The sequence below is a fragment of the Mustela nigripes genome, chromosome 14, assembly GCF_022355385.1.
Source record: "Mustela nigripes isolate SB6536 chromosome 14, MUSNIG.SB6536, whole genome shotgun sequence".
NCBI classification, from domain to species: Eukaryota; Metazoa; Chordata; class Mammalia; order Carnivora; family Mustelidae; genus Mustela; species Mustela nigripes.
Window position 1 is genome coordinate 19,603,350 of NC_081570.1, and position 27,771 is coordinate 19,631,120.

General features: G+C 50.3%; 3 protein-coding genes across 3 annotated transcripts; all 3 read right to left on the reverse strand.

The window, feature by feature from the left end:
• Positions 1–893: 893 nt before the first annotated feature.
• On the reverse strand, positions 894–10,199 carry GPN2 (GPN-loop GTPase 2). Its single transcript, XM_059376770.1, has 5 exons — positions 9,593–10,199; positions 8,862–9,018; positions 6,307–6,467; positions 5,170–5,300; positions 894–1,516 (listed from the first exon to the last, which is right to left on the reverse strand). The coding sequence occupies exons 1-5, from the start codon at positions 10,001–10,003 to the stop codon at positions 1,444–1,446; spliced, it is 933 nt and encodes a 310-aa protein (XP_059232753.1). The 5' UTR covers positions 10,004–10,199; the 3' UTR covers positions 894–1,443.
• A 189-nt stretch (positions 10,200–10,388) lies between these two features.
• GPATCH3 (G-patch domain containing 3) lies at positions 10,389–18,069 on the reverse strand. The gene is made up of 7 exons (XM_059376769.1): positions 17,616–18,069; positions 15,471–15,892; positions 13,541–13,715; positions 13,201–13,260; positions 11,876–11,997; positions 11,630–11,757; positions 10,389–11,132 (listed from the first exon to the last, which is right to left on the reverse strand). The coding sequence occupies exons 1-7, from the start codon at positions 18,049–18,051 to the stop codon at positions 10,916–10,918; spliced, it is 1,560 nt and encodes a 519-aa protein (XP_059232752.1). The 5' UTR covers positions 18,052–18,069; the 3' UTR covers positions 10,389–10,915.
• A 6,900-nt stretch (positions 18,070–24,969) lies between these two features.
• Positions 24,970–26,980, reverse strand: NR0B2 (nuclear receptor subfamily 0 group B member 2). The gene is made up of 2 exons (XM_059375609.1): positions 26,384–26,980; positions 24,970–25,612 (listed from the first exon to the last, which is right to left on the reverse strand). Exons 1-2 carry the CDS (start codon positions 26,922–26,924, stop codon positions 25,314–25,316), a joined length of 840 nt encoding a protein of 279 aa, XP_059231592.1. The 5' UTR covers positions 26,925–26,980; the 3' UTR covers positions 24,970–25,313.
• Between the last annotated feature and the right edge of the window lie 791 nt (positions 26,981–27,771).

A 27,771-nucleotide genomic window follows, 5' to 3' on the forward strand; every position in this document is an offset into this window, starting at 1 on the left:
GGCCCCACTGGTGACTCAGTCGTCCCCAGGCTGTGCCTCCTGGCCTCAGTTTCCCTGGCTTGCTCTGTTGATACTCCCCACCTACTGCAGGGTGTCAATAGGGGTGTGGTGCTTTGAACTTCTCAGATGAAAGAGGCTGGGGAAGCAGCACCTAGTTATTAGCCCCTATCCGGCTGAGCGTGGGAGTGGAGGTCGCCTGCTTTCATATATATCCAGCTAGAGCAGCGTCCTCATGGCCCCTCACTCTTCTGCCTTCTGCTGTCTAATGCCACTTCAGAACAGATTTTCCCAAGTCGAATTCTCCAGTCGCCCAAACCACCAGTGACCTAGCATCCCTTTGATTGCTGATTCAGTAATACTCTACAGGTGTTTAAATTCTGTCTCCTGATGGGCTACAGGTCCTGTGGGAGAAGGGCTGTGGCTTTTCACTACCTAGAATTCACAATTAAGAAGTCAGCGAAGTGAACAATGAGATAGGCTGACCAAAGTTCAAACTCCTCATCTGTTTCCTCACGGTAAGATGAGGCTTCCTAATACTCTGTCTTGTCTCAATCTCCAGGAGTTGCTGTGAGAGCCCCATGAGAAGCATGTGTGTGGAAGCACTTTGTAAAATGCCAAGCCCTTCTCGCGTGTTAACAGGACCAACTGTCTGCAAATACGACTTCTGGCACAACCACCATCTGTCCCCTGCTGCCTCCAGGCTGTGGCTGGGGGAAAAAAAAAAAAAAAAAAAGGCCTGGGATGCCACCTATTGGTCAAAAGTATGAACTGCACTCAACCAGTTAATAGCAAAAGCAAACCGTTTCAACTCCCAAACCATGTTCATTTTTGCCACACTCCTCACGTCATGTTAATACTTAATATTTTTCTTTAAATAACTCACTTTTTATACACAATTTCAAAGTAAACCTTTAATCACTCGTACAAATGGAAAACTAGTTAACACCTGCCAAAAAGGAATACAACCGTAAAATAAATACCATTAAGATGAAACGTTCAGATCTGCCAGAAGCGTTGCCTGTGAAAACTCAAGCTCGAGTATCACTGCTAAAACCAACTATTAACAAAATCACACAACTGGAGTCCGCATGTCAGGCCTCTAGCACAGTCTGCCCTGTATAAAGAAACGACTCTTCTGAGGAAAGGTGGCATTCCTTCGTTCTGCCTCAGCTCTCTGGGCCTGGATGGTTGGAGAAAGTTTAAAGTTTCAAAAAGTAGAAAATAAACTGCTGTATTTGTAGCATGTTCCATCACAGGCCAAGTGGAGCCAGCACCAAATTCCTGGCAACAGCAGTGAGAGCTCATGACCACTGAGGGGTGGTGGGTGCTTGGCTCTGGCTGGGAAGATCACTCTCGGCTCTGCAGTCCGCTGAGCTGTCCGCGGTCACGGGAGCTGCCGTGTTCTCTGGCGCAGGGTTACGCCTCTTGACCTCCAGCTTGCTGCTACAGCTGCATGGCTTCCTGCTCCACGGACTGGTCAGAGGGTGCCAGGTACTTCTCCTGGATGCCCAGGGTACTGAGGGAGGCTGAGTCAAGGCTGGTAGTGCTGGGAAGGACGAAAACTGGTCAGGGCAGGATCTGACCTCTATGGATGCTGGCTCTCCAACCCCGTCTGGCAAGGGGCCCCCACCCTCTCCCTTTCTCGCCCTGATAGCTCCAGGGCTGGGTCTGAGAAGCCCCTTGATACATCCAGACCCAAATGCTCCTGTATTTGCCTCTTCCCCACATCACTGAGGCTCAAAGGACCGGAGAGCACGAACCCTCTGGCTGTTTTAGGGCATGTGCTCTCCACCCAGACCACTGGGGGTTTAAATCCTGATTTTGCCACTTCCTCTCTTCTCGTCCATAAAATGGAGTTGCTGTGAGGATCAAATAAGACAATGAATACAAAGTGCCTAGTACGGCACCTGGCACACAGCACTGCTTAGTAAGGGTTTCTGACTTCTCTTCTGCTGTGGGAGGAAACTCAGGGGAGTGCAAAGATGACAATACATTTCTGCTTGGACTATTGGGTACCTTCTACTTCTCTCTGGGACAGCGGGGAAGTGGAGCGGGAAGGCTACAAATCAGATTCACAAAGACTGTGACACTGCTGAGGATGCCCCGGGAGGCTGGCCGGCCTGAGGTCTGAGCAGAAGATGGCTGTCGGCCGTGCTAGGCTGGCCCACCATGGCTTTTCTACTAGATGACTCCAATGTCAGAAACTGAGGTTCTCCAACCAGGGAGACCAAGATTTGAATTGTTTTTCCAGCATATTCAGGGACAAGGCCATGTACCTGTCACTCTCAGAGCCCCAACTGCCTCATCTGTAAGAAGGGACTGAATGAGGGGCGCCTGGCTGGCTCAGTCAGTTAAGCGTCTGCCTTGGGCTCAGGTCAGGATTCCAGGATTCTGGGATCAAGCCCTGCATTGGGCTCCCTGCTCAGCAGTGAGTCTGTTTCTGCCTCTCCCCTTCTGCCTGCTTGTTCTTTTTCAAATAAATAAAATCTTAAAAAGGGGGGGGCGCTTAATGAGGTTTAAACGAGATCCTACAAGCAGGGTACGTAGCACACTGACTGAATAATGTTCAGGGTATAGTCCTTCTCTCCCCTCTCTTATGGATCCAGCCACCAAAATCCATCCCACTGCTACTCAAACTGACCTGCAACCCACGCCCCTTCCCCTTCACTTTTCCTCAGGAGGTGATGCCATGTTCCTGTGCGAGTCATCCCTGAGGATCACTCAGGGTAAGTGGAATCCATCCTGCTTGATGCGCAATAATCTGAAATGTGCCTTGTCTCCAACCTGTAGTCTACGTTCCTGAGCAGGGCTCAGAAAAACCTGCATCTGTCTGACCACCTGTCCAGGCCGATCTCTGCTCCCAGACAAAGCCCCGTCCTGCCTACGAGTCACGCTGTTCTACTTGCAACCCCCCAGACATACCTCACCCCTGAACCGCCAGGCCTTTGTATCTACTGTTCTCTCTGCCTTGAATTCCCTTTCCCTCAGCCTGGCTAACCCTCACTTGAAGATAACACAGCTCATGGGCTGCCCCCTCCACAAAGCCTTCTTTACCTACACCTACCCACTCCTTGGCAGAGCAGACTTTCCCCTCCTCTATACCAGTCCTTAATCATCCTATAGATAGGGTTAAGTTGAACCTTAAGAAGATTAGGAGATGGGGGAGAATCTAAAATCAGCACAAATGTGTATGGTTAAAAAACAGCCTTGAGGGGCGCCTGGGTGGTTCAGTGGGTTAAGCCTCGGCTCAGGTCATGATCCCAGGGTCCTGGAATCGAGTCCTGCATCGGGCTCTCTGCTTCAGCGTGGAGCCTGCTTCCCCCCGACTCTCCCTCTGCCTGCCTCTCTGCCTACTTGTGGTCTCTGTCAAATAAATAAGTAAAATCTTAAAAAAAAAAAGAAAGAAAGAAAAAAATAGCCTTGAAAATTCCTTAAATCATCTATAAAAAAGTATACAGTTCTTTAAATAGAATCCTGCACAATTAACACTACAAATGCAGAAAGTAATGCACCGTGTGCAAAAACTCACGCCACTACTGTAACGGCCCCTTCTCTCTCTTTTTTTTTTTTTAAGATTTTATTTATTTATTTGACAGACAGAGACTACAAGTAGACAGAAGCAGGCAGATAGAGAGGAAGGGAAGCAGGCCCCTCGCTGAGCAGAGAGCCCGATGCGGGACTCGATCCCAGGACCCCGAGATCATGACCCGAGCCGAAGGCAGCGGCTCAACCCACTGAGCCACCCAGGCGCCCCCGGCCCCTTCTCTCTTGCTGAGCACACGCAGCTGCACTTGCCGACCGTAACTGCAAGTGTGAGGCAGCAACACAGCCCCTTTCTGGAGCCCTACACGCTCTACTGCCACCATTTATATGTGTCTGTTTCCCTGGGAGCTTGGTCTCCCACCTGTGGCCTGCCACAGATCCGTTAGGTACTGGCTGGCATTCTCTTCCTCCATGCCCAGGACTCTGGAGCCCCCTTGTCACTAGCACGCCACATAGGAGTCAAATATCTGAAACTATCCTAACTGGCCTGCATTTCCCTGTCCTGCCTCCCACATGGCCTCCATGACCTGACAGGCACCTACACAAGACATTAGTCCACTCCAATGGTCACTAATACAACTCTAGTTCTGAAGGTCCAGCTGCCTCCCAGACAGCTCTGGCTGTCCTCATGGTCCCCTCCAACATAGCCCATGGGCCAGGGCCCATCCCTTTCACCCATGTGACAAACCTGCCCTTTCCTCGCCTCGGGGCCAACACAACCACCCATACCACTGTATTAGCTGGAAACCTGCAAGTCGAACTTCTGCTCTACCTCCATTCATCCCATAACCACCCGGTCGCCAACTCTGGTAGCCTACCTCCTTTTATCCAATTCACACCCATCTCTCCATTCTCACCACTCATGTTTCATCTATTCTCAACTATAGACTGTGAACATTTTCCTGCCCCCACTCACATCCCTTAAATGCAATTTCTGCACTTGGAACGACTTTTTATTTATTTATTATTTTTTTAAGATTTTATTTATTTATTTGACAGAGAGAAATCACAAGTAGATGGAGAGGCAGGCAGAGAGAGAGAGGGAGGGAAGCAGGCTCCCTGCTGAGCAGAGAGCCCTATGCGGGACTCGATCCCAGGACCCTGAGATCATGACCTGAGCTGAAGGCAGCTTAACCCACTGAGCCACCCAGGCGTCCCTGGAACGACTTTTTAAAAATGTACGCCCGATCATGTCACACTGTGCGGTCATATGATGCTGGTTCTCACTGCCCTCCCGCGAGCTGACGTCCACACTCCTTGGCAGGGCACACAAACTCCCCGCTGCCAGCCCTCTACTGTCCCTGCACCCCTACATCCCCCTGTCCCTTTCCCAGTCAGGACGCCAAGCACACTGAGGCCCTCGAATCTCTCCCAAATGGCCACCGCCCTTTCATTTCTCAGCATCTGTACTTGCTGTTCCTTCTAATCAGTCTCTCCCCCCTTATCCTTAGGTACAAGCAATACTGAAGCCTAAGGGACCAGCCTTTGCACCTGAGAGACAGTCACCAGGGAGCCCAACTGGTCATCATGACATCATGAATCAGTCATCGACAAGGGTAGATGTGGCTATTCCTGAGCCCCACATCTCCCCTTGGCTGTGGCTAAGAGGCTACAGAGCAAGGATACGAGGAAAAATGGAAGTCGGCTCCCATGGCAGCAGACATCATGGCCTCTAGGCTTCGCTGTTCTTGGACCCCGAAGCAATAACCATTGGCTTTATCCACAGCCTGCAGGACCCGCTGGATACTCTCCTTGTCCTGGCCAGGGAAGGGAGAGACAGCTCTGTGAGTGAAACAGGTGTGTGGAACTAAGGCTATACCAAACCGCCTGCAGTCCCCAAACATCCCCCTTGACCTTGCTCACGAAGCCTCTGGACCTGTGGCTCCTGCACCCGGAGTAGCTTTCCGTGTCCCTGGAGCCCTGGCTACATCCAAGCCTTCCTGTCCACCAACCCACCCAAATTGGAAGAGGTAAGCTCCTCTCTGCACACCCACGGTCCCCTGGGGCTACCCTCTTATAGCTTGGATCCTACCAGCTTACTGCTGACAAGTTATTAACTCATCTGCCTCCCCTCTTCAACTTTGTACCCCATGAGGTCAGGGACTTATTAATTAAGGTAATCCTTGGTGCCTGGCACAGTCCTTAGCTAACCGTAGGCACCCAATAAATATATATATGATGGATTTGCTCATGCTCAGAATAGTGATACGAACAGTTCATACATCACATGATGGGAAGGAGATGAAAATAATGCACGTATGAGTCGTCAGCACGATGACAGAAAGCGCTCAATAAGGGACAGTTGTTATGACTAATATTGTACGCCTCACTTTCTCATTTTAGAGGAGAAAATTGTGGCATTAAGTAGGGAAGAGACAAGCTCACTCAAGTCCACACACAGGGGCTGGGCACTACTTGGTAAAGTCAACAGACAGTTAGATGCCCATCCTGAAGGAGGCTGAGAGACCTTAGGCCTTGGTCACCTCCCTTGCTGACGATTTTCTGAAATCACCCATTTTCGCACTAATGAGGGAACATGTGTTCAGAGAACCCAGCAATACAGAATCGACAGGGCCAAACTCTGACCCACCCTCTTTATTAGAATCTTGCCCATGAGAGCCACTGGTCATAAAACCAAGGGGACTGAATGATAGTTAGACCCAAGACAAAGACCACTGTCAAAGCCTCCTGTTGCCCTGGGCTGGTGAGATTCCAGGCACTGTCAGAGCCCAGGCGATGGCTACGCCTCTTAGTCCCCAGTACCTGAATGTTGAGAGGGATGAAGGAGACCAGACTGTAGTCTTCAATGAGCTGCACGAGTTTCTCATTGAGCTGACGATAGTGGCGGAAGAAAGGGTCAGAAGCCAGGTGGTCGAGCAGGTAGGAGAGGTCCAGGACCTCTGTGTAGTAGTCCAGGTTGAAAGCTAAGGAGAGAAATTAGGTGTTCAGGAGCAGCCGACACGAGGCTAAAAGACCCGAGGACAGGGACCATATTTCCTTTCTTTCTTCCTTTTGTCTTCATTCACTCATTCATTCATTCCTTCAGTCATTCAACAAATATTTGTTGAGACAGTGAAATGAGCTTACTCGGAAGAAAATTCTTGGTTTTACCCATCGGCTCTGTCATTTCCTAGCTAGATGGGACTGCTGTGAGAATTAAATGCTCTAAGTCCCAGTGTCTGGTACACACAAGCACTTGGTCCATGGTAATAAATAACAGGACTGAATGTGTCCCAAGCACAGTGCTGGGTCCCTGCCGCATGGTCAGGCAGTCACACCCCCCAGGACCCGGCACATGCACCATAAGGACTCGCAGGGCACTTCTGGTATAAATCACTTTCCCTTTCTGGGCCAGCTCCTTCTGAATGTAAAATGAGGATACCAGACTAGATGACTCCAAGTTCTAGGAATGCAAACTTCCTCTAAGAGAAGGAAAGCAGGCCTCCCTGCACTGTCCATTTCTGCTGGAAAACTCGAGCACTTGGGTTACTCAACTGGTTTGTCCCAGAACGAGGTGAGGCAATCAGGCTGTTGGATTGACTGACTCACTCCCTACACCCAACATGGGGCTCAAACTCACAACCCCAAGATCAGAGTCACATGCTCCTCCAGCTGAGCCAGCCAGGGGCCCCTCGGTCTCCTGTCTTCTAACCAGAAACTGTCACCCCTCTGCCTGCAAGGACCAATGTCCTGGGCATTCCGACAAACTTCCTGGATTGCCTGACAGGTACATTCTTCCCCAGGAATTAAGCAATTGGGAGCCAGGGGCACCTGGGATGGGATTTCATCTCAGCCAACATACTAGCTGTGTGACATAATGTCTTTGGGCCTCAATGGCCTCATCTGATTTGCACATCAGTCTCTTACGAGGATGATGGGCAAGAGTCAGAGGTAGAAAGGTTAAGGACCACCACATAGCCATCTGGGCTGGAGGCCAGGAAGGTGGGTGGGGAGAGGGGCTTGGGAAGACTGCAAATCTAGGAATAGATAAAATTTGGCTTCAGGGCTCACCAAGAGATGAACCAGGACTCTGGGCTGAGGCAGGCCCTCCAAGGTGCTGGCATCCCTCCATGCCCTGACTGACAACCAGTGGGCCTCCCGGAACAACGCCCTGACATGTCATGATCCTAACAACCTTTCTTCTTATTCACTGCTTGTCATTTCAGCTTTTCTTCTCCAGGTTCCTTTGTGGCTGGAAAAGCTATTTAGGGAACTGAGGCCCCCAGCTCAGCACACTAATTTTGCAGGAATAAAGTGGTAGCCAAAATGCCCCTAGGCAACTCCCCTGCCTCCGGCTTCTCCCTTAGTCCTTCCCAGCCTGATAAAGGCACCTCTGTGTGTCCATCTGTCCACTGGCACGGACAGAAACCTCACAGGGATCCTTAATTCCTTGGTCTCCATGTCCAATCCACCAGGAAACCCTGTTTCTTTCTTTCTTTCTTTTTTTTTAAGATTGTATTTATTTGACAGAGAGAAACAGTGAGAGAGAGAACACAGGCAGGGGGAGTGGGAGAGGGAGAAGCAGGTTTCCCACTGAGCAGGGAGCCCAATGTGGGGCTCGATCCCAGGACGCTGGGATAGGACCTGAGCTGAAGATAGACGCCCAACGACTGAGCCACCCAGGTCCCCCTAAATCCGATTTCTTGAGTGAGTTTTGGATCGATCTACTTCTCTCCATTCCCACTACCACTGTTTAGACTGCTGCAAAAACCTCCTCAAGGATCTTTGTTTGCATTCTTGCTCATTTCAATTCATGCCCCACAAAACAGCCAAAATGACGTTCTTAGTTCATGCAATTTCCTTACTTGATATTCATCAATGGCTTTCCCTGGTGCTTCAACAGTATAGGTTCTGGCCCCTGTCTACCTCTCTGACCTCATTTCCTATCACCCATTCCTGACTACTACCTCACTACCCAGAGTTTCCCCTCTCTGCCCTCCACTTTTTCCGTTAACACAAACAGCTCTTTCCCTAAGGGCCTTTCCTCCTACTGGTCCCTCCACCGAGAACAGTCTTGCCTTGGCAGGCTCCTTCACACCATTCGGGTCTCAGCTCAGGTAGCACTGCTCACTCCCCTCACTGCCAACCACTCATTTTATTTGAATTCCTTTGCAGTACATATCACCGACTATATAGCTCTCTTGTCCCCAAAGCCTGGAATAATCTCTGGCCCAGAGTGGCACAAAACAAACAGGCAGGACTCAGAACCTGCCTGTGGCTATGATAAATAAGCCATGCATGGTCCCTGGAGGCAGCTCTCCTCAGCTGAGATCTGTTTCACTCCTGACTCCCTGCCTGCCCAGAAGAGGAGCCCTCACCCAGCTTCCCATAGTGCTCAATGAGGTCCATCTTGGAGAGGAGGTTGACATGGGGCAGCTCCACATGCAGCATGGTGGCCAGGGACGTACACAGTACGGAGATGAACTTGGCCGGGTCTGTGCAGTAATGAGAATCCACCAGGTGAACGGCAGTCAGCTGGAAAAGGAGGAAGAGACAGAGTGAAAGGCCTGGTGAAGCAGGAAACATCAGGGCCTATGTCTTTCCCCAAAGACTGGGGACTCCTGAGGACAGAGTGCAAGCCTTCCCCATCAGTGTCCTCCTGCTTCAGCTTCATTCTCATAGCGACACTCATTTCCTTCTGCCAGGAAATAAGGAGCATTTTTCCTTACAAGATGCCCTGTACTGTGCCTCCCGGTGGTCAACTGGCTCAATTCTGATCGCACCTGACTCTATTTCATTTACTTTTGCCCAGCAAGTCACAACAATCACCATACCGCTTTCTACATAATGCCTTCCACACTTCCAATAATCCCAAATTGGGTACTAGCACATCCATTCTGCAGATGAGAAAACTGAGGTTCAGAGAAAGAAACTGACTTACCCAGGTCCACACAGCGAGTCAGTGGCAGAGCCTGAATTCGAACTCACACCAGTTTTACTCCAAAGCAACTCGGCCCCTACCTCGCTGTGTGACATGGGGGCGTGGCATCTGTCCTCCCTGTCTCAGTTCCTCCATCTGCAAAAGGAGCCTGCTCGACCCAAGACGCACCCTGAGGTCCCACTGCGCCATCTGGGAGAAGATGCTGCGCAGGGCGCCGTGGTGCGTGCAGAGCTCCACCTGGCCCGGGCAGTCGAAGAGGAAGTAGTGGCCGCGGAGGGGATCTAGCTTGGCACGCAGCCAGTCCAGGTTGGCCTCCAGGTACTCCATGCAGTAGAGCAGGCCGCCGTTGGGCCCCAGCCGCAGCGCTTCCATCACGTCGCCCAGCCCCACCAGCTCGCCCACGTCCACGGCGCACTCGTAAGGCAGCCCCTCGTTGGCTGGGTCCAGGTTCACCACCGCCACGCGCCGGCCCAGCGCGCGCAGGAACTCACTCATGCCCAGGCAGTACGTGGTCTTCCCAGAGCCGGGCGGGCCGATTACCGCCTGCCCAAAGGCCGTGGTCGGGGCGGCCCCCGCCATGGGCGGCACGCTGGCCCGTGCGGGGCAGATAAGCTCGGCAGCGACACGAGCCGAAGGAGACGGGATCCCCGGAGTGCAGTTCGATGGGGGTCGACGTTGATCCCTGGAAGAAGTGCAGGTACCCGCGCACTGAAAGGGGACCAATGACCCGGTACTAACCGGACTAGCACCCGACTTCCGGACGACGTCGGAAACGGCGGGGCCCGGAGAGGAAGTCCCGCCCCCCTGACGTGGGCGCAACTTGGCGTCGGGGGGCGTGGCGACGCGCAGCATTTCTACCCGAGCCTGGGGTGGTCCCTGCGGGCGGCGCTGGGGTCTCGTGGGCGACTCCAACCCAGGTTTTCCCGACCGTCCCCCCGGCCTAAACTGGAAGAAAAAAGGCAAATCCAGTAGTGAACTTATTTATTCTCCCGTTAGGTCGCAGACTGGGGCCACCTCCCGCGGCCTTGCCGCTGCCTGTCCCAGCCAGTTAGGGGAGGAGGCAAGGAGCGCCCGCCCCAAGATCGTCTCTTCCAAGCACCACGAGTCCTTTCCTCTTCCAGGTCCATTCCATCCTCTTTCTGACCTTTATAGTGATACCCCGCCCCCACGACGAAGATTGTGCTGAGAACTTCAGTCAATACAGCTGTTCAAGGTACTGGGGGAGGCAACGTGGGCAAGCTCAAACCGGGGCTGGGGTTAGGAGACCAATGAGAGGTCATTAAGCCCTAACAGTAAAAGAGGACGTTAGGGAGCTTTGGGGAAAAATGCCCTTGAGGTAGAGAGCCAGAAGGCAAGTTCAGAATAAAGCACCTGAACATGCTGTACAGATTGCTGCTCCCCAAGTTCTTAAAGGCTGTGGTGGGAGATAAGGCCAAGGCAGAGAGCTGCCCCTGTGCAGTTATGAGTGATATAAGAGAGGCCCGGAAACTGTCACTCAGGCTCTGAAGGCTTGTCCAAGGCACAGCTGGAACTCCTCACAAAGGTCATATCTGGCCGAAACTTCATGCTGGTGGGTGGTTGGCGTCGCAGCAGTGACTCCCCCTGGTCTTGAGGTAGGGGCTCATCATAGATGGTGGAGATGAGCCCCAAGCCAGTTCCACGGGGCCTCTTCAGTTGCCCAAATGGCTGTAGCTTCTCTCCATGGTACCTGCATTAATGAGGGCTCACAGTGAGAGGGCTGCTCTCAAACTCTTTAGGTTGGGAAAGGGCAGAGAAGCAGCTCTTACATGGCTGGTTTGTTCCAAAGACAGAGCCTTTAAATATGGATCTTTGCTCTTCAGCCTCCTTATCTATTCAGTGACAGTGCCGGCAACCTGGGGTTTCACATACTGCTTTCATTTTAAATAGTACACAGAGTTTAGAAAAACTGTCACCATTCTGTGACTTACAAGCACTCCCTAACAGCAATCATCAAGTCCAAACTCCTCAGATCATGGGGTATGACTGTCCTAAAGATCAATGATCTTGTCAAGCCTTAGGGCTTGGTCTTAAAAAGGAAAAAAAAAAAAAAAAGTGCCAGACCTACGTTTTCCTTTTAATTCTGCTTTGAAATTCATCCCCTCGGATGGAAGAAGTTAGGGGGAAACCAGGATATAGACAAAAGGCTAGCTGGGTCCCCCATGGAAGTCCCTGGGTCATACTCACCCCAATCCACGCTTGCATCTTGGGTGCTGGCCATCACTATCCAGGGCCTCAGGCACCCCTGAACACTGGCTTCCCAGACCCTGGCCCTCAGCCCAGCCCTGCCGCTCCATCACCTTCCGTCCAATGCCCTGTGCAGGGAAGAGAGAAGACTCTAGAGTATAGGGTTCCTTGTTGGGGGTGGAGGGGAGGAGGAATGGGGACAGAGAAGGAAAACCGAGGGGTCAATGGGCTAGGCACAGTGCTCACCTTGGTGTGGCGCTCAAAGGTGCCCACTTGGCATCTGATCACAGAGCCGTCCTCCTGGCCGTCACGGAGTCTTCTTTCCAGACGCATTTGGACAGAGTCTCGGGCATCCTTGTCGCCACCATCTGAGGAAGTAGAACTCAGTTTGCAGAAGGGCCTCTCTCAGCAGAGAGCGGGGGAAAATAATCAGGTTTCTAGGACCTCCTCACAAGATTTACATATTTGTCTTTAGGGTTTTTGTTACTTTTTAAAAATGATTTTATTCATTTATTTGACACAGAAAAAGAGATCACAAGTAGGCAGAGAGGCAGGCAGAGGGGGTGGAGGAAACAGGCTCCCCACTGAGCAGAGAGCCCGATGTGATGCGGGGCTTGATCCCAGGACCCTGAGATCATGACCTGAGCCAAAGGCGGAGGCTTAACCCACTGAGCCACCCAGGCGCCCCTTACTTTTTAAAAAAAATTTTATTTATTTAAGAAAGAACACAAGCAGGGGGAGGGGTAGAGGGAGAGGGACAAGAAGATTCCCTGCTGAGCAGGGAGCCCAGCTCAAGACTCGGTCCCAGGACCCTGGGATCATGACCTGAGCCGAAGGCAGGCATTCAAATGAGCCACCCAGAAGCCCCTGGTGTTTTATTATTTTATTATTATTTCTCATTAACTGGGAGCTCACCAAGAGTAGGAACCCTGGCTTTCCCATCTTACAGATGAGAAAACTGGTGCACAAAAGTTATAGAGCCAAAAGATGAAAAGTGGAATTAGAACCCAGATTGTCCCCTCCCACCGTCACCCCAGGTCATTTTATTTATTTATTTATTTGTTTGTTTATTTATTTATTTGTCAGAGAGAGAGAGAGAGCACAAGTAGGCAGAGTGGCAGACAGAGGCAGAGAGAGAAGCAGGCTCCCTGCTGGACTAGGAGCCTGATGCGGGACTTGATCCCAGGACCCTGGGATCATGACCTGAGCCAAAGGCAGCGGCTTAACCGACTGAGCCACCCAGGCATCCCGCCCAGGTCATTTTTGATTCCAGAATCTAAACTCTTAACCAGAGCCTGAGCTCCTGACCCACCCACTCTACCAGGGTCTGCCCATCAGAACCAGAGCACCCTGAGGGCTAACTCCACAGAAAAAAGAGAAAAAAAAAAGCTCTGCCCACAAGCAGCACTTAATGCACACAGGTGGAGATGTCTGAAGAGAGGAACCCTCTCAGTGGGCAGCCCCAAGGGAACTGGTCCTTTCTCAGCCTCTGCTCAGCAGGCCTGGTAAGTGTCAGTGCAAGGCCAGGGCACCAGTCCCCCATCCCTGTACTACAATCCCCGGCCCAGTACCTGTGTCGTAGTACACACTCATGTCCACGTCCCAGTCATCAGCGGTCTGTTCATCAAAGTCTGCAGATAAAAAGCATTAAACAGAGTAAGCAAAGGACTCACAGTTCTGTTGAGAGTTAAATCTAAACTTAGCCCTGTGTTCTAGAACTTGGAGCTTTTTGTTGATTTTTAAATCTCTGCTCTGGGGCGGGGGTCATTTTTTCTCCACTGATCCCCTGCCCCTAAAAAGGAATGATGGGTAAGCCTGTTCACTAGTCCTTTATCGGGCCTCACTGCCAGAAAACCCACCACATGGAATGGAGAACCCTGACTGAATGGATCAGGGATCAGCCAGCATTACCTCCTTCTTCCTCCTGCCAGAACTGAGCGTCTGTGTAGAACACCAGGCCAGAGCCGCCCTTCTCCCACTTGAGCTCAATCTCCTCCTCAAAGAGCCGCTCGGTGGTGCGCTCCTGCCCGGTCACGTCCTCGTGCAGTGCTTCGTGACGCTCCCACTCCTCACCCCGGTCATCATCCTGGGAGAAGGCAGGGAGAGGTGACCTGCCTGTCCAGCCTCCTGGCCTCAAGCGCGCAAGGGGGGCAGCTCAGAGCCCAGGAAGTCTGTGAGACAGGCGCTCAGCCCATTCTTCCAAATTTCTCTTAGAAGCAGTGCATATTTGGCCCCTGAGGCCTTGCCCAACACATTTCTCCATCCCTTGTGTCTCAGCATACCTGGCACTTTCCTCCAAGCCTGACTCCCTCTTAGCCTCTGTGCTTTCAGCCATGTTGTTCCTCCTGCTGGAAATAGCTTCTCTCCTTTCCCACTGCTTTCTCTTCTTCGCCTGGTAAACCCTCATCCTTCAAGTTCTGCAGTCCTACATGAAGCCACCACACCGAGGCCCACAGCATTCTTGCCGGCCTCCAAACTCTTCAGTTTGGAGGTAATTGGCAAGAACTGTTTAGGCCTCTGTACATTACATCATAAATAAAGAGGGGATAACAACTAATACCTATTGTCTACTGTGTGTTGGGCCCTTCTCATAACTTAGTTCCTTTGATCACCCCAACAACGCTGTGAGGTGAGTACCATCATTCCTGTTCTACAAATGAGGAGGCCTGGATTCACAGGAGTAAAGTGATTTGCCTACGGTGCTTCACCATGAGAGTGGCAGAGCCAGTGTTCAAACCCAGTTCTTCCTACCATACAGCCTTTCCTGATGCTGCTTCTTGCCTCTTTCAAGGCAGGAATTGGATCTTGGAATGTCTCTGGAATCCTGCACTAGCCTGTGCACAGCTGCTCATCTAGACTTGCAGAATGATAGGATGACTCCTGGCTTGAAATCTTGGGGGCCCCTGTCTAGTTAAAACTCCCAAGAGGCCTCAGGGATCACTGCTGCAGAGCAGGTGCTGGGGACCAGTCCAGATGTCTATACCAAGGATGTGGTACAGATGTTAGCAACTCTGGGCTGGCAACTCTGAAGACGTAGATGACTTTTTTTTTTTTTACCCAGAGTATGCACACCAAAAGGTTTCCCAAAAAAAGCACACCTTTCCTGGTTTTATGAATGAACAACTGAATTTGGAGAAAGAGGAAGAAGAAATGGCTATTTCATTAATAAAATTAGAGTGGAGGCTAGTGTCCAAGCCACAGACTCAGGGTCAGAAAATAGAGGTGACATCTCAGCCACATACTGAAAGCACACAGAGGTTAGACAAGCAGCAAAGGGGGCCAAGTTCACATCCCAGCTCTGCTTCTGCTTCCTTACATGACTTTTATCTCTTGGATCGCACATTTCCATCTATGAAAAGGACGCTCCTGGGGTACCTGGGTGACTCAGTGGGTTAAAGCCTCTGCCTTTGGCTCAGGTCATGATCCCAGGGTCCTGGGATCGAGCCCTGAGTTGGGCTCTCTGCTCAGCAGGGAGTCTGCTTCCTCCCTCTCTCTCTCTCTCTCTGCCTGCTTTTCTGCCTACTTGTGATCTCTACCAAATAAATAAATAAAATCTTTTTTTTTAAAAAAAGGATGCTCCTCACATTCCTTCTATGTGGAATGCAAAGTCGACCCCTTTGAGAATATTCTGATAAAAACTCTGGCCCCTCTCCTCGAAGAAGTGCATATTTGCAATACAAATGCAGTTTTATGTTCAATGTCAGGGAGTTCTAACTCTCTGGAACCCTCCTAAGAAGCCTGCACGTTTAGAACTATTGTAATATACAACTGAAGAGTGATAGTGTTAAAGCTTTAGTCTCTCCAAGCTGCCAGCAAAGACAGGGTAGCTCACTGTACTCACATCATCTGAGTGTGACTCTTCCTCCTCCTTTTCCCCTTCCTCCTCCGGCTCTCCATGGGAGCAGGCTGGTACGTCTGCTAGGCAAGTTCCCTGGGGTATTTCTTCGCCTTCAGCTGTATACACAAGCTCTTCCTGCTCCACAGTCTCAGAGTCCTCATACTTGAATGGTACATTGCCATAGCGCCGGGAAGAACCTGTCTTGGGGAACTGGAGCTGCAGTTGGGTGATGATCCTCGGTGGTAGGCGGCAGGCTCGAATTAACTCCAGAAAGACCCGCAGAGGAGTCCCCACGTTCCCATTGGGCATCAGCACTGGTGGGTTCAACTCTGGCAGTTGCCTCAGATCGGCCAGAGTGAAGGCTTCACTCTTAGCTTTCCGACTCTGCAGCTCCTTCCGGGTTTTGAAAGGAAAGGAGCCCAAACCTTGGAAAACAGAGGAAAGAAGAGCTCTTGAAACCTAGAAGCCTCCAGCAACACTTGAGCCAGAAATCTGTTTAACTGTTTTAGGCTAATGATCTTTCTCCCTTTCAGACTTCTCCAGAGTAACTTCCTCCATTCCCTGACCAAAGCCACCTAATAATTTCATGCCATTTCTCATCACCTCAGCGGAGCACACAAGTTTCTTTCAGATCTGGTTCCTGTTGACTTTTTGATTCTCAACTGCCACCAGCCCCACTCCCTGCACATTCTCATATCATGTGCTTCAACCACACCAAACAATTTAACATGCCCTGAAAGTTCCATGGACTTTCACATCTTTCTGTGTCTGCAAATGCCATTTACTTTAAACTTTTTTTTTTTTAAATATTTTATTTATTTATCTGACAGAGAGAGATCACAAGTAGGCAGAGAGGCAGACAGAGAGAGAGAGGAGGAAGCAGGCTCCCCGCAGAGCAGAGAGCCCGATGCGGGACTCGATCCCAGGACCCCGAGATCATGACCTGAGCCGAAGGCAGCCGCCCAACCCACTGAGCCACCCAGGCGCCCCTGCCATTTACTTTAAACACCGTTCCTTCCTACAAACTCCTGTTTCTCTTTCGGATCCAGGTGAAAAGCCACATTTCCTGATCCCTCTAGATCAGTTTCTCCCTTCCCTTTCATCCCTCAACACTTGGTAATAAAGAGCATAGGCTCTGGAACAATATGCCTAGGTTTGTACTGTGACTCTGCCACTTCCTAGCTCTGTAACCTTGGGCAGGTAACATAATTTCAGTACCCTTCAGTATCATCACCTATAAAATGGGTAACAACAACTTCGACTTTATAGGATTGCCGCAAGAAGTCAATAAGAAAATGAAAGGCTTAGAACAGTGCCTAGTAAGTACACAGGAAGTGCTCAGTAAATGTTAGCAATTAGAATGGCATCTCTGTGACAATTACCTTTTTACAAATCTGTCTTCCTCTCTGAATCCTGAGCACACACTGTGTCTAACTGTTCTCTGCACAGTTGCTACAGTCACACCAAGTGTAGCATATAAGCTTGATTTGTTGAATGAATGAATTAGAGGACTCCTAAGTGTTTTCTGTTACCCCATCAGTGATTTCCCATGAAAATGGGAGTGTCCAGAGACAAGAGATTGTCTTTTCATTTGTGTCTTCTCAAGACAGGGCTGGATAGGAAGCAACGAAGAATACAATAAAGACAGAAAATAAGGGATGCCTGGGTGCCTAAGTCAGTTAAGCGTCTGCCTTCGGTTAGGGTTGTGATCTTGGGGTTCTGGGGTCAAGGCCCGCATCGCCTCCTTGCTTGGCGGGGAGCCTGCTTCTCTCTCTGCCTGCCACTCCCCCTGCTTGAGCGCGCGCGCGCTCTCTGACAAAGTCTTTTGATAAATGACAGTAAGAGGATTAGAAACCTCATTTCCTTTTCTTCCTTCCGTGTCAGCGGAGTATCAACCTCTCAGATAAAGGGTCTCAGAAGTAATTTAATAAATTGGAAAATGAAGAATCATCCCATTAGACCTCTTACCGTTCTTTCCCCTGTAAGTTAGACTAACATGCAGTTGAGTCTGAGGCTGTCCAGAAATGACCTAAACTCTTAATTTAAAAGTCTGATAATCAGAGACCTGACTTATCCCCGTCATCCTTCAAGAAAGGTGTCTCTGTTTCAGGGCCGGTAGGCTCAGCCTATTATCTTTCCCACGCGTACCTGATGCCTCAGTAGGTAACCGCAGTCTGCGGATCAAACAACGACCCGGCAGCCAAGTTCCCTGAGAATCCAGCCACCGGCGGCCCGAGTACATGCGAAGAAGCTGCTGAGCTTGAGTTGCCCCCCGTACCGAGATGACGCAGCAGCAAGTGCGGGTCTGGGCGGGAGCACAGTCCGGAGTGGAGAGAGCGTGGGCATCGGTGACCGAACTCTGGGCGAGAACCTGGCCGACAGGAGTTAGAGCAGACTCGGGAGGAGCCTGGGAAGGACCCCGCTCAGGCCTATGTCGGTAGTGGAAACACAGGAAGCCACAGCCGCGCTGTTCCCGGAACTGGCTAAAGTAGCTCCGGAGATGGGCCGAGCGCAAACACGCGGGAATACCGCTCACTATTAAGTAGATTGTCGCCTCCTCCTCCGCCTCGCTGGGCACCGCCATCTTGGACTGTCACATGATCGGCTGGAACTAATTATCGCGAGAATACGACAAGCGGCGCTGTGATCTCTTCTGTAGGATGTTGAGTAACCCGTGATTAGTTGGGCGGGTGGTGGTCGAAGAGCAGATAAGTTTTGGGGTGGGTCGTTCGGTTCGCTCTCCGACAGGGAGAAGGCAACGATGATGAGAACACTCACCTGAGAAATGGGTTTACAGATCTCTTTCGTAAGGCGTTAGTGATGATAAAATCAGAAGCCTGCGGGAGAGGCAGTTTTTTGTTTTTGTTTTTAATTTATTTATTTGACAGACATAGATCACAAATAGACAGAGAGGCAGAGAAAGAGAAGCAGGCTTCCCGCTGAGCACAGAGCCCCATGCGGGGCTCGATCCCAGGATGCTGGGATCATGACCTGAGCCGAAGGCAGAGGCTTTAACCCACTGAGCCACCCAGGCGCCCCGAGGCAGTTTTTTTTTTAAAGGTTTTTGTTTATTGGGGATTTCCCACACCGAATCTCAGCTTTCTCCGCTCAGAGCCTGTTGAGTTGTTCATCCATTTATTCTCCCAAAGCATATTCATGCCTTCCCACAAATCTCTAAGGAAAAGATAATCCTATTGAAAAGTGGACCGAAGACACTTCACAGAAAAGAGCCTCAATCTCCTTGGTAATAAATGAAATGCAGTGAGACCCACTTAACCTACATCAGACTGGCGAAAAATTGTAAATCCTCAAGTGTCTCTGACAGTGTAGAACAACTAGATCTCCCGTATACTGTTGTGGAGTGTAAGCTAGAACAAACACTCTGGAAAAGAATTTGATATTACCCGGTAGAAGTGAATCTACCCACATCCACTGACCCAGCAATTCCACTACTATGTATATACTTAAAAGAAATTCTTGCATATATCTCTGTATTGGCAATATTAAATTTCTCGCTGCCCTGTGATATGGGGGAAGAGCGAAGGTTTAGAAACTCCATCCCACCCTTTTGTGTTCGGGAACACAGCTTACAGCAAAGAAACACGCTCCTTTATATGACTTAGATAAAACTCATGGGTGCCCCCTTGTTTACCTATGTCAAGGCTAGCAACAGACTCCAAATTCCAGTTCTTTGCCTTGTAAACGCTTAGATGAACTGCTTGTCCCCACTGATCAATCAGAGCAAAATGCACTTTGGTTAAGCTTTTCTCCTTCCCCTAGGTCCCTGAACTTTGCCTCCCCTACCCACCCCCCAAGTTTGAGCCAGCACACAACCCCTCCTGAGAATAGGCTGGCTTCAGGGTAAAACATTTTCTGATCTACTGTCCTGTCGTGCCACTCCTGGTCATCCCACTTCCTCACATCCCGTTTTTTTCTAGCCTTGTTTACTCTTCTTATGAATGATGGACTCCTTTTGCTGAACCCTTGAAGGTGCAGGTAGTTCTCACAGTCCCATTGCAAGAGCTTCTTTCTCCCTTGCAATAGTTCCTTTCCTCTCTTGCAATAATCATTTAAAATGAAGTCTCTCTTTACATATGAATATTTGTAGCTAAATTGTTCGCAAGAGCAAAAAATCAGCATTTAGTACTGTTCAGCAGGTATATAATGTTGAGGGAAACTAAGTCAGAAAATGGGATTTATTTATATGATAAGTTCAAAAATACAAACAAAAGTGTTTCTTGGGGATACTTAAGTAAGTATGCATTAAAATCATAAAGAGCGGCCCCTGGATGGCTCAGTTGTTAAGCATCTGCCTTCCGCTCAGTTCATGATCCTTGGGTCCTGGGATGGAGCAGCACATGGGCCTCCCTGCTCGGCCGGAAGCCTGCTTCTCCTTCTCCCACTACCCCTGCTGTGTTCCTGCTCTCGCTCCTCTCTTTCTGTCAAATAAATAAAATATTTTTTAAAAATAATAAAATAAAATCATAAAGAAAAGTAAGGAAATGATTAACCCCAAATTCAGGGTAATCATTACCTTTGGGAGGAGGTGATAGATTTAGAAAAGGACTTCAGGGCGCCTGGGTGGCTCAGTGGTTAGGCCGCTGCCTTCGGCTCAGGTCATGATCTCAGGGTCCTGGGATCGAGTCCCACATCGGGCTCTCTGCTCAGCAGGGAGCCTGCTTCCTCCTCTCTCTCTCTCTCTGCCTGCCTCTCTGCCTACTTGTGATTTCTCTCTGTCAAATAAATAAATAAAATCTTTAAAAAAAAAAAAAAAAAAAAGAAAAGGACTTCAAAGTTGATGGGACATGATGAGGGTTCATTGTACTGTTATTCTTTACACTTAATATGTTTTATAAATGTTATTTTCTCTTACTCAATTTTAATGAAACATCTTAAAAGGGAAAATCACTCATTTCCAAAAACAATAAAGCAAGTGTTCGTTTGGTGTTGATCACATATATACACCCATTTGAGAAAGAAAAAAATAAAAACTGTTTTAATGAAAGTCTGGGTATTTGCATATAGGATTGTTATACATATCTAGATTTTAAAATCTGCTGAGGCAAGTGTAAATTGGCACAACCACTTTGGAAAATTTGGCAAGATCTACTTAAGTTGAGCATACCTTCTATGACCTGGTAATTCCAGTTCTTGTTATATAACAACATATCTGGAAACATCTGTGTGCCAAAAGATGTGCAGGAATAATCCTAACAATATTATTTGATTAGCCAAACAGTCATCGGCACTATCTTGGGTAAATGAATTGTGATGTAATGAGATACTTTATAGCAATGAAAATGAATAGGTGAGAATGAATCTGATACAACATTAAGTGAAAGACAAACACAAAAGAGTTCATGCTCGGGACGCCTGGGTGGCTCAGTTGGTTAAGCAGCTGCTCAGGTCATGATCCCAGCGTCCTGGGATCAAGTCCCGCATCGGGTTCCTTGCTCGGCAGGGAGCCTGCTTCTCCCTCTGCCTCTGCCTGCCATTCTGTCTGCCTGTGCTTGCTCTCTCCCCTTCTCTCTCTCTGATAAATAAATAAAATCTTAAAAAAAAAGAGTTCATGCTCTATATGATTCCATTTATATAAAGTTTAAGACAAATAATCTTACTTATGTTGGAAATCAGGGATAGTGATACCATTTCAGGAGGAAGGAGAGGGTGGTGATGGGGAGCGTTTCTAAAGCTCTATTTCTTGAGCTGGGTGGTGGTTACGGCCAGGTGTTCATTTTGTGATAACTCATTAAGCTGTACATGTATGATTTGTGTGCTTTTCTGTTCATCATACAGAAAAGGTTGAATTAAAACTATATTTTGAAAAATCTGAAAATAGAAAAATAAGTGTTTTACAGCACACAAGTTGTGTGCTCTGGAAAAGCTGTTAGCTGACCCAAGAAGTTATGCACTTAGGGTTCCACACAATTGCCATTTGTGGGCCTAAATTTCCAGAACCTTGCACTGATACTCGATATGGAGGAGACACAGAAAATCGCCATTGATTTTGAATGATTACTCCTGGCACCAATGTGGGGATGTGCCACTGGGTGTGGCTGGGGATTGTTAGCTGGTTATTGTTTGGTATGACCTTGAATGACCCACCAGGATTGAGTGATTCCCCTGGTTAACCCCGATTCCCCTGAGACCTTAGCCTTGTTGCCTCCAGCAGCTTCACTGGGCTGGCCTTTCTCTGTGGCCTTGTTCTGGGACATGGTGCCTGTCTGCCTTTCCAGGCCCATCTCTTGCTGCTCTGAGCCCAAGTTACCCCAGGCCATTTGCAGTTAGCTGAACACCCTTGCTCTCTGTCACCTCGGTGTTTTTGCACCTCTCATTCCCTCTTTGTGGAATGCCCCTCCCTTGGTTGCCTGGCGAACCTCTATTCATTCTCTTTAGCTCAGAGCAGTCACCATGGGCTGAAGCATTCTTCCCACCTCCAGGCAGATTTAATCGTTCCCTCTTCTGAGCTCCTGCTGCTCTCTAAACATCTCTCTATCATGGTTCAGATTTCTCGGGGTTGCACTTAATTCTGTATCTCTCTCTGCCACAGCAGGATGTTCAGTGAAGGCAGAAGCTAAATCTTGGTATTTTGAGCCTCTTAGCATCTAGCACAGGGTCTGGTACGAGTCGTCATCAAGAGAGATGTTGAATGATGGCATGAATGGATGGATGGATGGATAGATGGTAGGTGTGGCTTTTTGCTGACATCAGAGGTTCTAGGAAACCCAAAGGCAGGGTGTCTTGGCCAACGTACCCTGACTCCTTATTAAGCAGTCGATGATTCAGCTAATGAAGGTAGGGATAATGGTGATAATAAAATGATACCCAAAGCTGAACCCTCTCCTGATTCCTAGGGAGTCATCCCTGACTGGACCTGAGGACAGGGATCATGGCTGAGAGGGCAGATGGTCAGTAAGCAGTGGCTGAGGTGGATCCAGACAGCCTGATCCTGGCTGTGGCTCATGTCAGCCTGTGCTGGTGAGCCTGGTCTCCACAGTCACACAAGTCTGAGTTCAAATCTCAGCACAGGTAGTGATTGGTCCAAACACTGAGTAAGTTGCATACACTGTCAGAGCCTGTTTCCTTCTCTACCCTCTCTGGCTGATGAGGCACGGTTCCCACTTCTAAGCTGCTTTTAATGGAGACACAGTCCCCCACTTTTGTCTCATGGAGAAAGCATCCATTTTCTTATTGTATTATAACTCTCTCTTTAGTTTTGCTAGATTTGTCTTGATCTTCCTTGCAGAAGGTTTGGCTAGGGCACAGGGCACAGGAGATACAGATGAGAAGCAGAAGTGTAGCTCCCCAACCACGTGAAGGGGACAGGGGAGACGTTTGCAAAGAAGCAAGGCAGTGCTAATCAGGGAAGCTCTTGAGATGATAGAAACATTAGATAAGTTGAGGGGAAATGCTGGGGTGGGTAGTGGAGAGGAGCACTTTCTAGTGGCTGTTCAAGGTAGGCGGAGGGAGGGGGTGAGGGGCAGGAAGATTCAGCTTCAGGTTCAGAGAGGTGCAACAGTACACTGATGGGGGCGGTTAGTAAAGGAACATAAAAGAATGGCCTGAACCCCCCGAATCCTCTGGATTTGGCTCCTTTGGAGAGACAAGGCAGCTGCTCTTGGAAGAGTTCCCACCTGCATCTGCGTGGTGAGATGGGCAGTGTGTGTCCAAGTGCTGGCAAGGGCAGGCAGGGAGAGGGGCATAGGGGCTTGAGCTCTGAGTCTGGGAGTGCTGGCGGAAGGTTAGGGAGCTGAAGACAGCAAGGCCTGCTCTGGGCTTTAAAGGATGCTTCTATTTGGGACTTTGATTAGGTCCTGGCTTGGGGGAGCTGTTGAACAGGGGATGACCTGTCTGAGAGGAAGGTAGACGTTGGGGTCACCATGGGGCAAGGGGGTGATTGGTTAGTTGAGGCCCCAAATACCAAGCAGAGAAGTGTGGTCTGGATTAGCAGGCTCTGGGTAGACCCTGAAGATGTGGAGACATTGGTCGGCTTACATTGGGGGCCCCTTTTCTTTCTCTTGTGACATACAGAAAATGGAGAACATGCCCCAGTATGAAGGTGTCCCCATATTGTGTGCCCCGCCCTTGGGCATAGGGATGAGTGTGTGAACATCTGGCTTCCGTGCGGGTGTCTATTGTCATGTGTGTGGGTCTGCTGTCTGTCACTGAGTGCGTGTATCTTGGCTGTGCATTTCCATGCTGCGTGTGGGTGGATGGTGGGTCTTTTTTATGGGTCTTTGTAAGTGTGTCTGACTTGTATGTCTTGGTGTGTGTGTGTGTGTGTGTGTGTGCGTGTGTGTAGGATGGAGAGAGAGAGAGTTGTAGGTCTGAGTTGTGTGTGTGTGGTGTGAGCTGTATGTTTCTGTCACTCTGGTGTCTGAGTGGTGAGTGGCTGATTGGGTAAGGGACAGGGGTGCCCTTGCTGCTGGCACGAGGGCATTGTCCTATCCTGGGGGCCTTCAGAAGAGTCCTGAATGACAACTCTTCGACTGTTGTCCCTGAGTGAATGACCTCGCACTGAGCAATAATTAACTTGGCCCCATGAAGAGGATCCAAACTGGTGGTGACGGGGGTGGGACTGGTATGGGCAGGGGCCTTGCTGCTAAAGAAAGGAGGGGTCGTACAAGGGGGTCCTGTAGGCATGCGCGTTGTTATCATTCCCTCCTACCAGCAGGTCAGTCACCCCAACCTGGGTGATACTCAAAATCTTTAACCAACAAGGAGGCGCAGACATTGACCTGTCAGAACAGACACAAGCCACACAGTGAATGGAGCAGTTCTGGAGGCCACCGAGATGCCAGACACCACATCTCTGGTTGCTGGCCAATGAGGTTGGATTCCAGGAGAAGGACTGGGACAGAGGGGTCATGGAAGGGGGAACTCAGGAGGGCTCAGGGCCATAGCTGTGAATCAAGTGCCATGGAAGAGTCTCAGACTTTAACAGCTAAGGTGGCAGCTAAACTTTGGGAGGCCTTGACCTCCACGCAGCTGCACCAGGCCAGCCCTGAGTGTCCTTGCTCCTGCCATTGAGACAGAGTGGACTGTCTTCTTCGGTCACCTGCAGGAATGGGGATGTGAAGGATCCCAAACTGCAGAAATTCCAGTGACCTTGCCTGTTTCAATATGGGAATGGGCTGCTTCGTATTTCTTACTGGCTGTGATCTGACTCTGTTGAGGAGAGAGGGAGCCTGCAGGGGTCAAAAGCCAAGGGAGGGTTCACTGGGGGACTTGGAGATAGGGAAATGACACCCCCCAAAGATAAAGGCAAGGAAGTTAGGAGGCCTGAACTGATCCTCTGCCCTGGATTCAGACCTGTGCAAAATAAATCTCATTCCCCCAAATGGAATAATCCTCCCACTCTGAAAAACGAATATCCCAGTTCCCTGAAGCCTGGCTCCAGTGCTCCTTATGGCTCTTTCCTCTCAAACTCCTTCTGATAGGGGCGGGGTGGACCGTGGAGGTGGGACAGTCCCTTCCACATGTACAAATTACAGGGTCAGGCTCCAAGGGTGTCATGCCTTTTATTACAAAAACCAATAACTTAAATCACTTCTGTACAAAGTCAGTAGGACTCTTGTCCCAGTGAGTAATCTAAGCTTCCATCCCCATCTCAGGAGAGGTCAGGAGTCTTGGCCCAGAAGCTCTGAGGACCACTAAGGGATGGCCAGACAGCTGGAGCACCATGTCAAACCAAGAAAGGCCAAGAGGGGTTGTGGTGAGGGAGGGGCCCCAGAGCCCATCTTGTTGGGCCACAGCCAGCTTATTCCAGGGGAGCTGAAGCCTGCCTATACAGACTGCCCCCCATCCCGGGAGCACTGGGTCACCCCTGGGAACATCTAGCCCAAGTCAGGGCTGCCAGCCTCTGCCCCACCTACACTTGATCTCAGCCTGGGCTGGAATAGGTTGACTCAGCAAAAGCATGTCCTCAAGGAGGCCAGCGATGTCAATGTCTCCAATGATCGGGCGGAAGAAGAGGTCCCCAAGCAGGCTGGGTGAGATGGACTTGAGGGTGGAGGCTGTGAGGAGGGCACGGGCCAAGCGGCCTTGGCCAGCGGGGCAGCAGGGCTCCAGAACCTCCCACAGTGCATGGTGAGCCTCTTGCTGCAGGTGTCCGATGTGGGAGGAGGCATGGAGGCCTGGCACGTCTGTGGGCAGAGAGGGGGAAGAGGGCGGCTGAGTACCCCACTCCCAGGCAGCAGTACTGGCCCAAGACCTGAGGTCACTGGTTTTGTCTTTGAGGCCCCATTACTACCTCTTCCATTTATTTATTTATTTATTGGTCCTTCTATGGGGCAGCCCAGAGTAATGGTTAAGAGCCAGGCTGCCTTTTTGAATCCTATGCTGTTACTTATTAGCTGCATGACCTCAGATAAATTAATATCTGTTCCTCGGTTTCCTCATCTGTAAAATGGGGATAATAACACCTATCTCCTAGGCATGTTAGGAAGTTTAAATCAGCAAAACCCTTTTAACTGGGCCTAGCATATGGTGAATGTAATATGAATATTCATCCCTATCACTAGTATTTGTTACTATAGTTTATATATTCCATGAGGTCTTTTTGGTGAGGAATTTTCATCTTACATTTTCATTCTTCTCTATGGGGTCTTTCTGAACCCACAGAGTTTTACCTGTGACTGAGGCACAGCTGTGTCTGCCCACCTTCCCGGAGGGTCAAGGGCAAGTTTCTTAAGCAGAGTGGCAAGGACCAGCCTCTGGAGTGAATAAACCTGAATTCCCACCCCTGCGTTGGTTCTACGAGGCTGTGTGACCTTCAGCAATTCACTTAACCTCTCTGAGCCTCTTTTGTCGGTGACTTTCAGCGATAATGAGGACCCAAAGAGATAATAGGTGTCAAGCCCTCAGAAGGTGCCTTCCCTGGCTGGGCCCCCATCCAGGAGTGTCTGGAAGCTCACCAGGATTGAAGAGGATGGTCTCTTTCAGGAAGGCATATTCCTTGGGGCCCAGCTCCAGGCTCCAGAAGGACTCCAGGCAGCCCCGAAGCCACTGCACCGCTGCCAGTGAGGGTTGGGGCCGATCCGGCAGCTGGCCGCCGCCTGTGCTGCTACTGGGCTCCTCCAGCAAGATCTTCTTGAGTATGCTGGGGACCGGGGCCTCGGCCACCTCAAAAGTCACGGTGTCTTGGGCCAACCCCAGCAGGAAGAGGGGGCCCCAGCAGCCCCGCAGCAGCCGCTGCTGATCCTGAGGGGGCAGCTGGCAGAAGGCCGGCAGATTCCTGAGGAAGCCTACTGTCCTGGCCAGAACATCCAAGGCCTCCCGGCAGGTGCGATGCGGAGCGCACAGCCGGACCGGCCGATGCTGTCTGCACAGGCAGTGACTCCGAGCCGGGGGCACAGAGGGCCTAGCCCTGAGGCTAGGGCTCAGAAGCGCGTACAGAATGGTTGGGCGGCCTGCAGCACCCTGGCATGGGCAGGTCCCTGGCTGGCTGGAGCTCATGGTTGAGGAGCTGCTCTTCCTTCCTCCTGGCCCTCCCGCCCTCTGCTCTGCCCCACTGGGTGCTATATATATCCCCAGTGGGAGGGACGGTGGAGTGGAGGGGATGGCCTGACAACCTTGACTCCAGAAGTCATGTTCATTGAAAAAAAAAAAAAATCCTGCACCGGCCTGCAGGATTGGTGGGGAAGTGGCAGGGGAGGAGGTTTTGGGAGTTCCACGTGGCGCTGATACTGCCTCAGTCAATGAAGCACCCTGTGCAGGACACAGGGCCACCTGCCCGCCCGCCGCGCTGCCCCTTATCGGATGACTCAAGTGAATAAACAGGGTCATTAACCCGGGCTGTACCAGGGCACCAAGGCCTCAGGAGCACAATCAGCAGGTGGCCATCGCAGGTGTCCCTACTGGTGCCTGCAGGACTCTCACTAAGCTTGGAAGCCAGCCCCGGAGCTGGACGAACCTTGAATGCAAGGCCCAACCTGGAAGTGCCTTATCACTGACTTGTTTGCCTAACCTTGGGGCTTTGCTCCTGTTGTTGGTAAGGAACAGGCTATGGGGAAGGGAGCCAGGACCCCAGGGGGCTGGGAGGACTTTGCCCACTGTGCAGGCTAGGAGGCCTCCCTCCCCTGACTGCAGTTCTGGGGGCCCTGCAGAAATAAGTCCTTAAGAACTCTCTCTCCTCAGCTTGGATTCCGAAAGTTCCTGAGAGGCTGTATCTGCTGAGAAGTCCTAGCAGAATGCTAATGAAGAACGGCTGCTATTTACTGAGCACCTGCTGTATGCCCTTCCCGTTCTAATCCTTAGAGCTTCCCCAGGAGGCAAGATTCTTACTTTTTGAAACTCAAAGAGG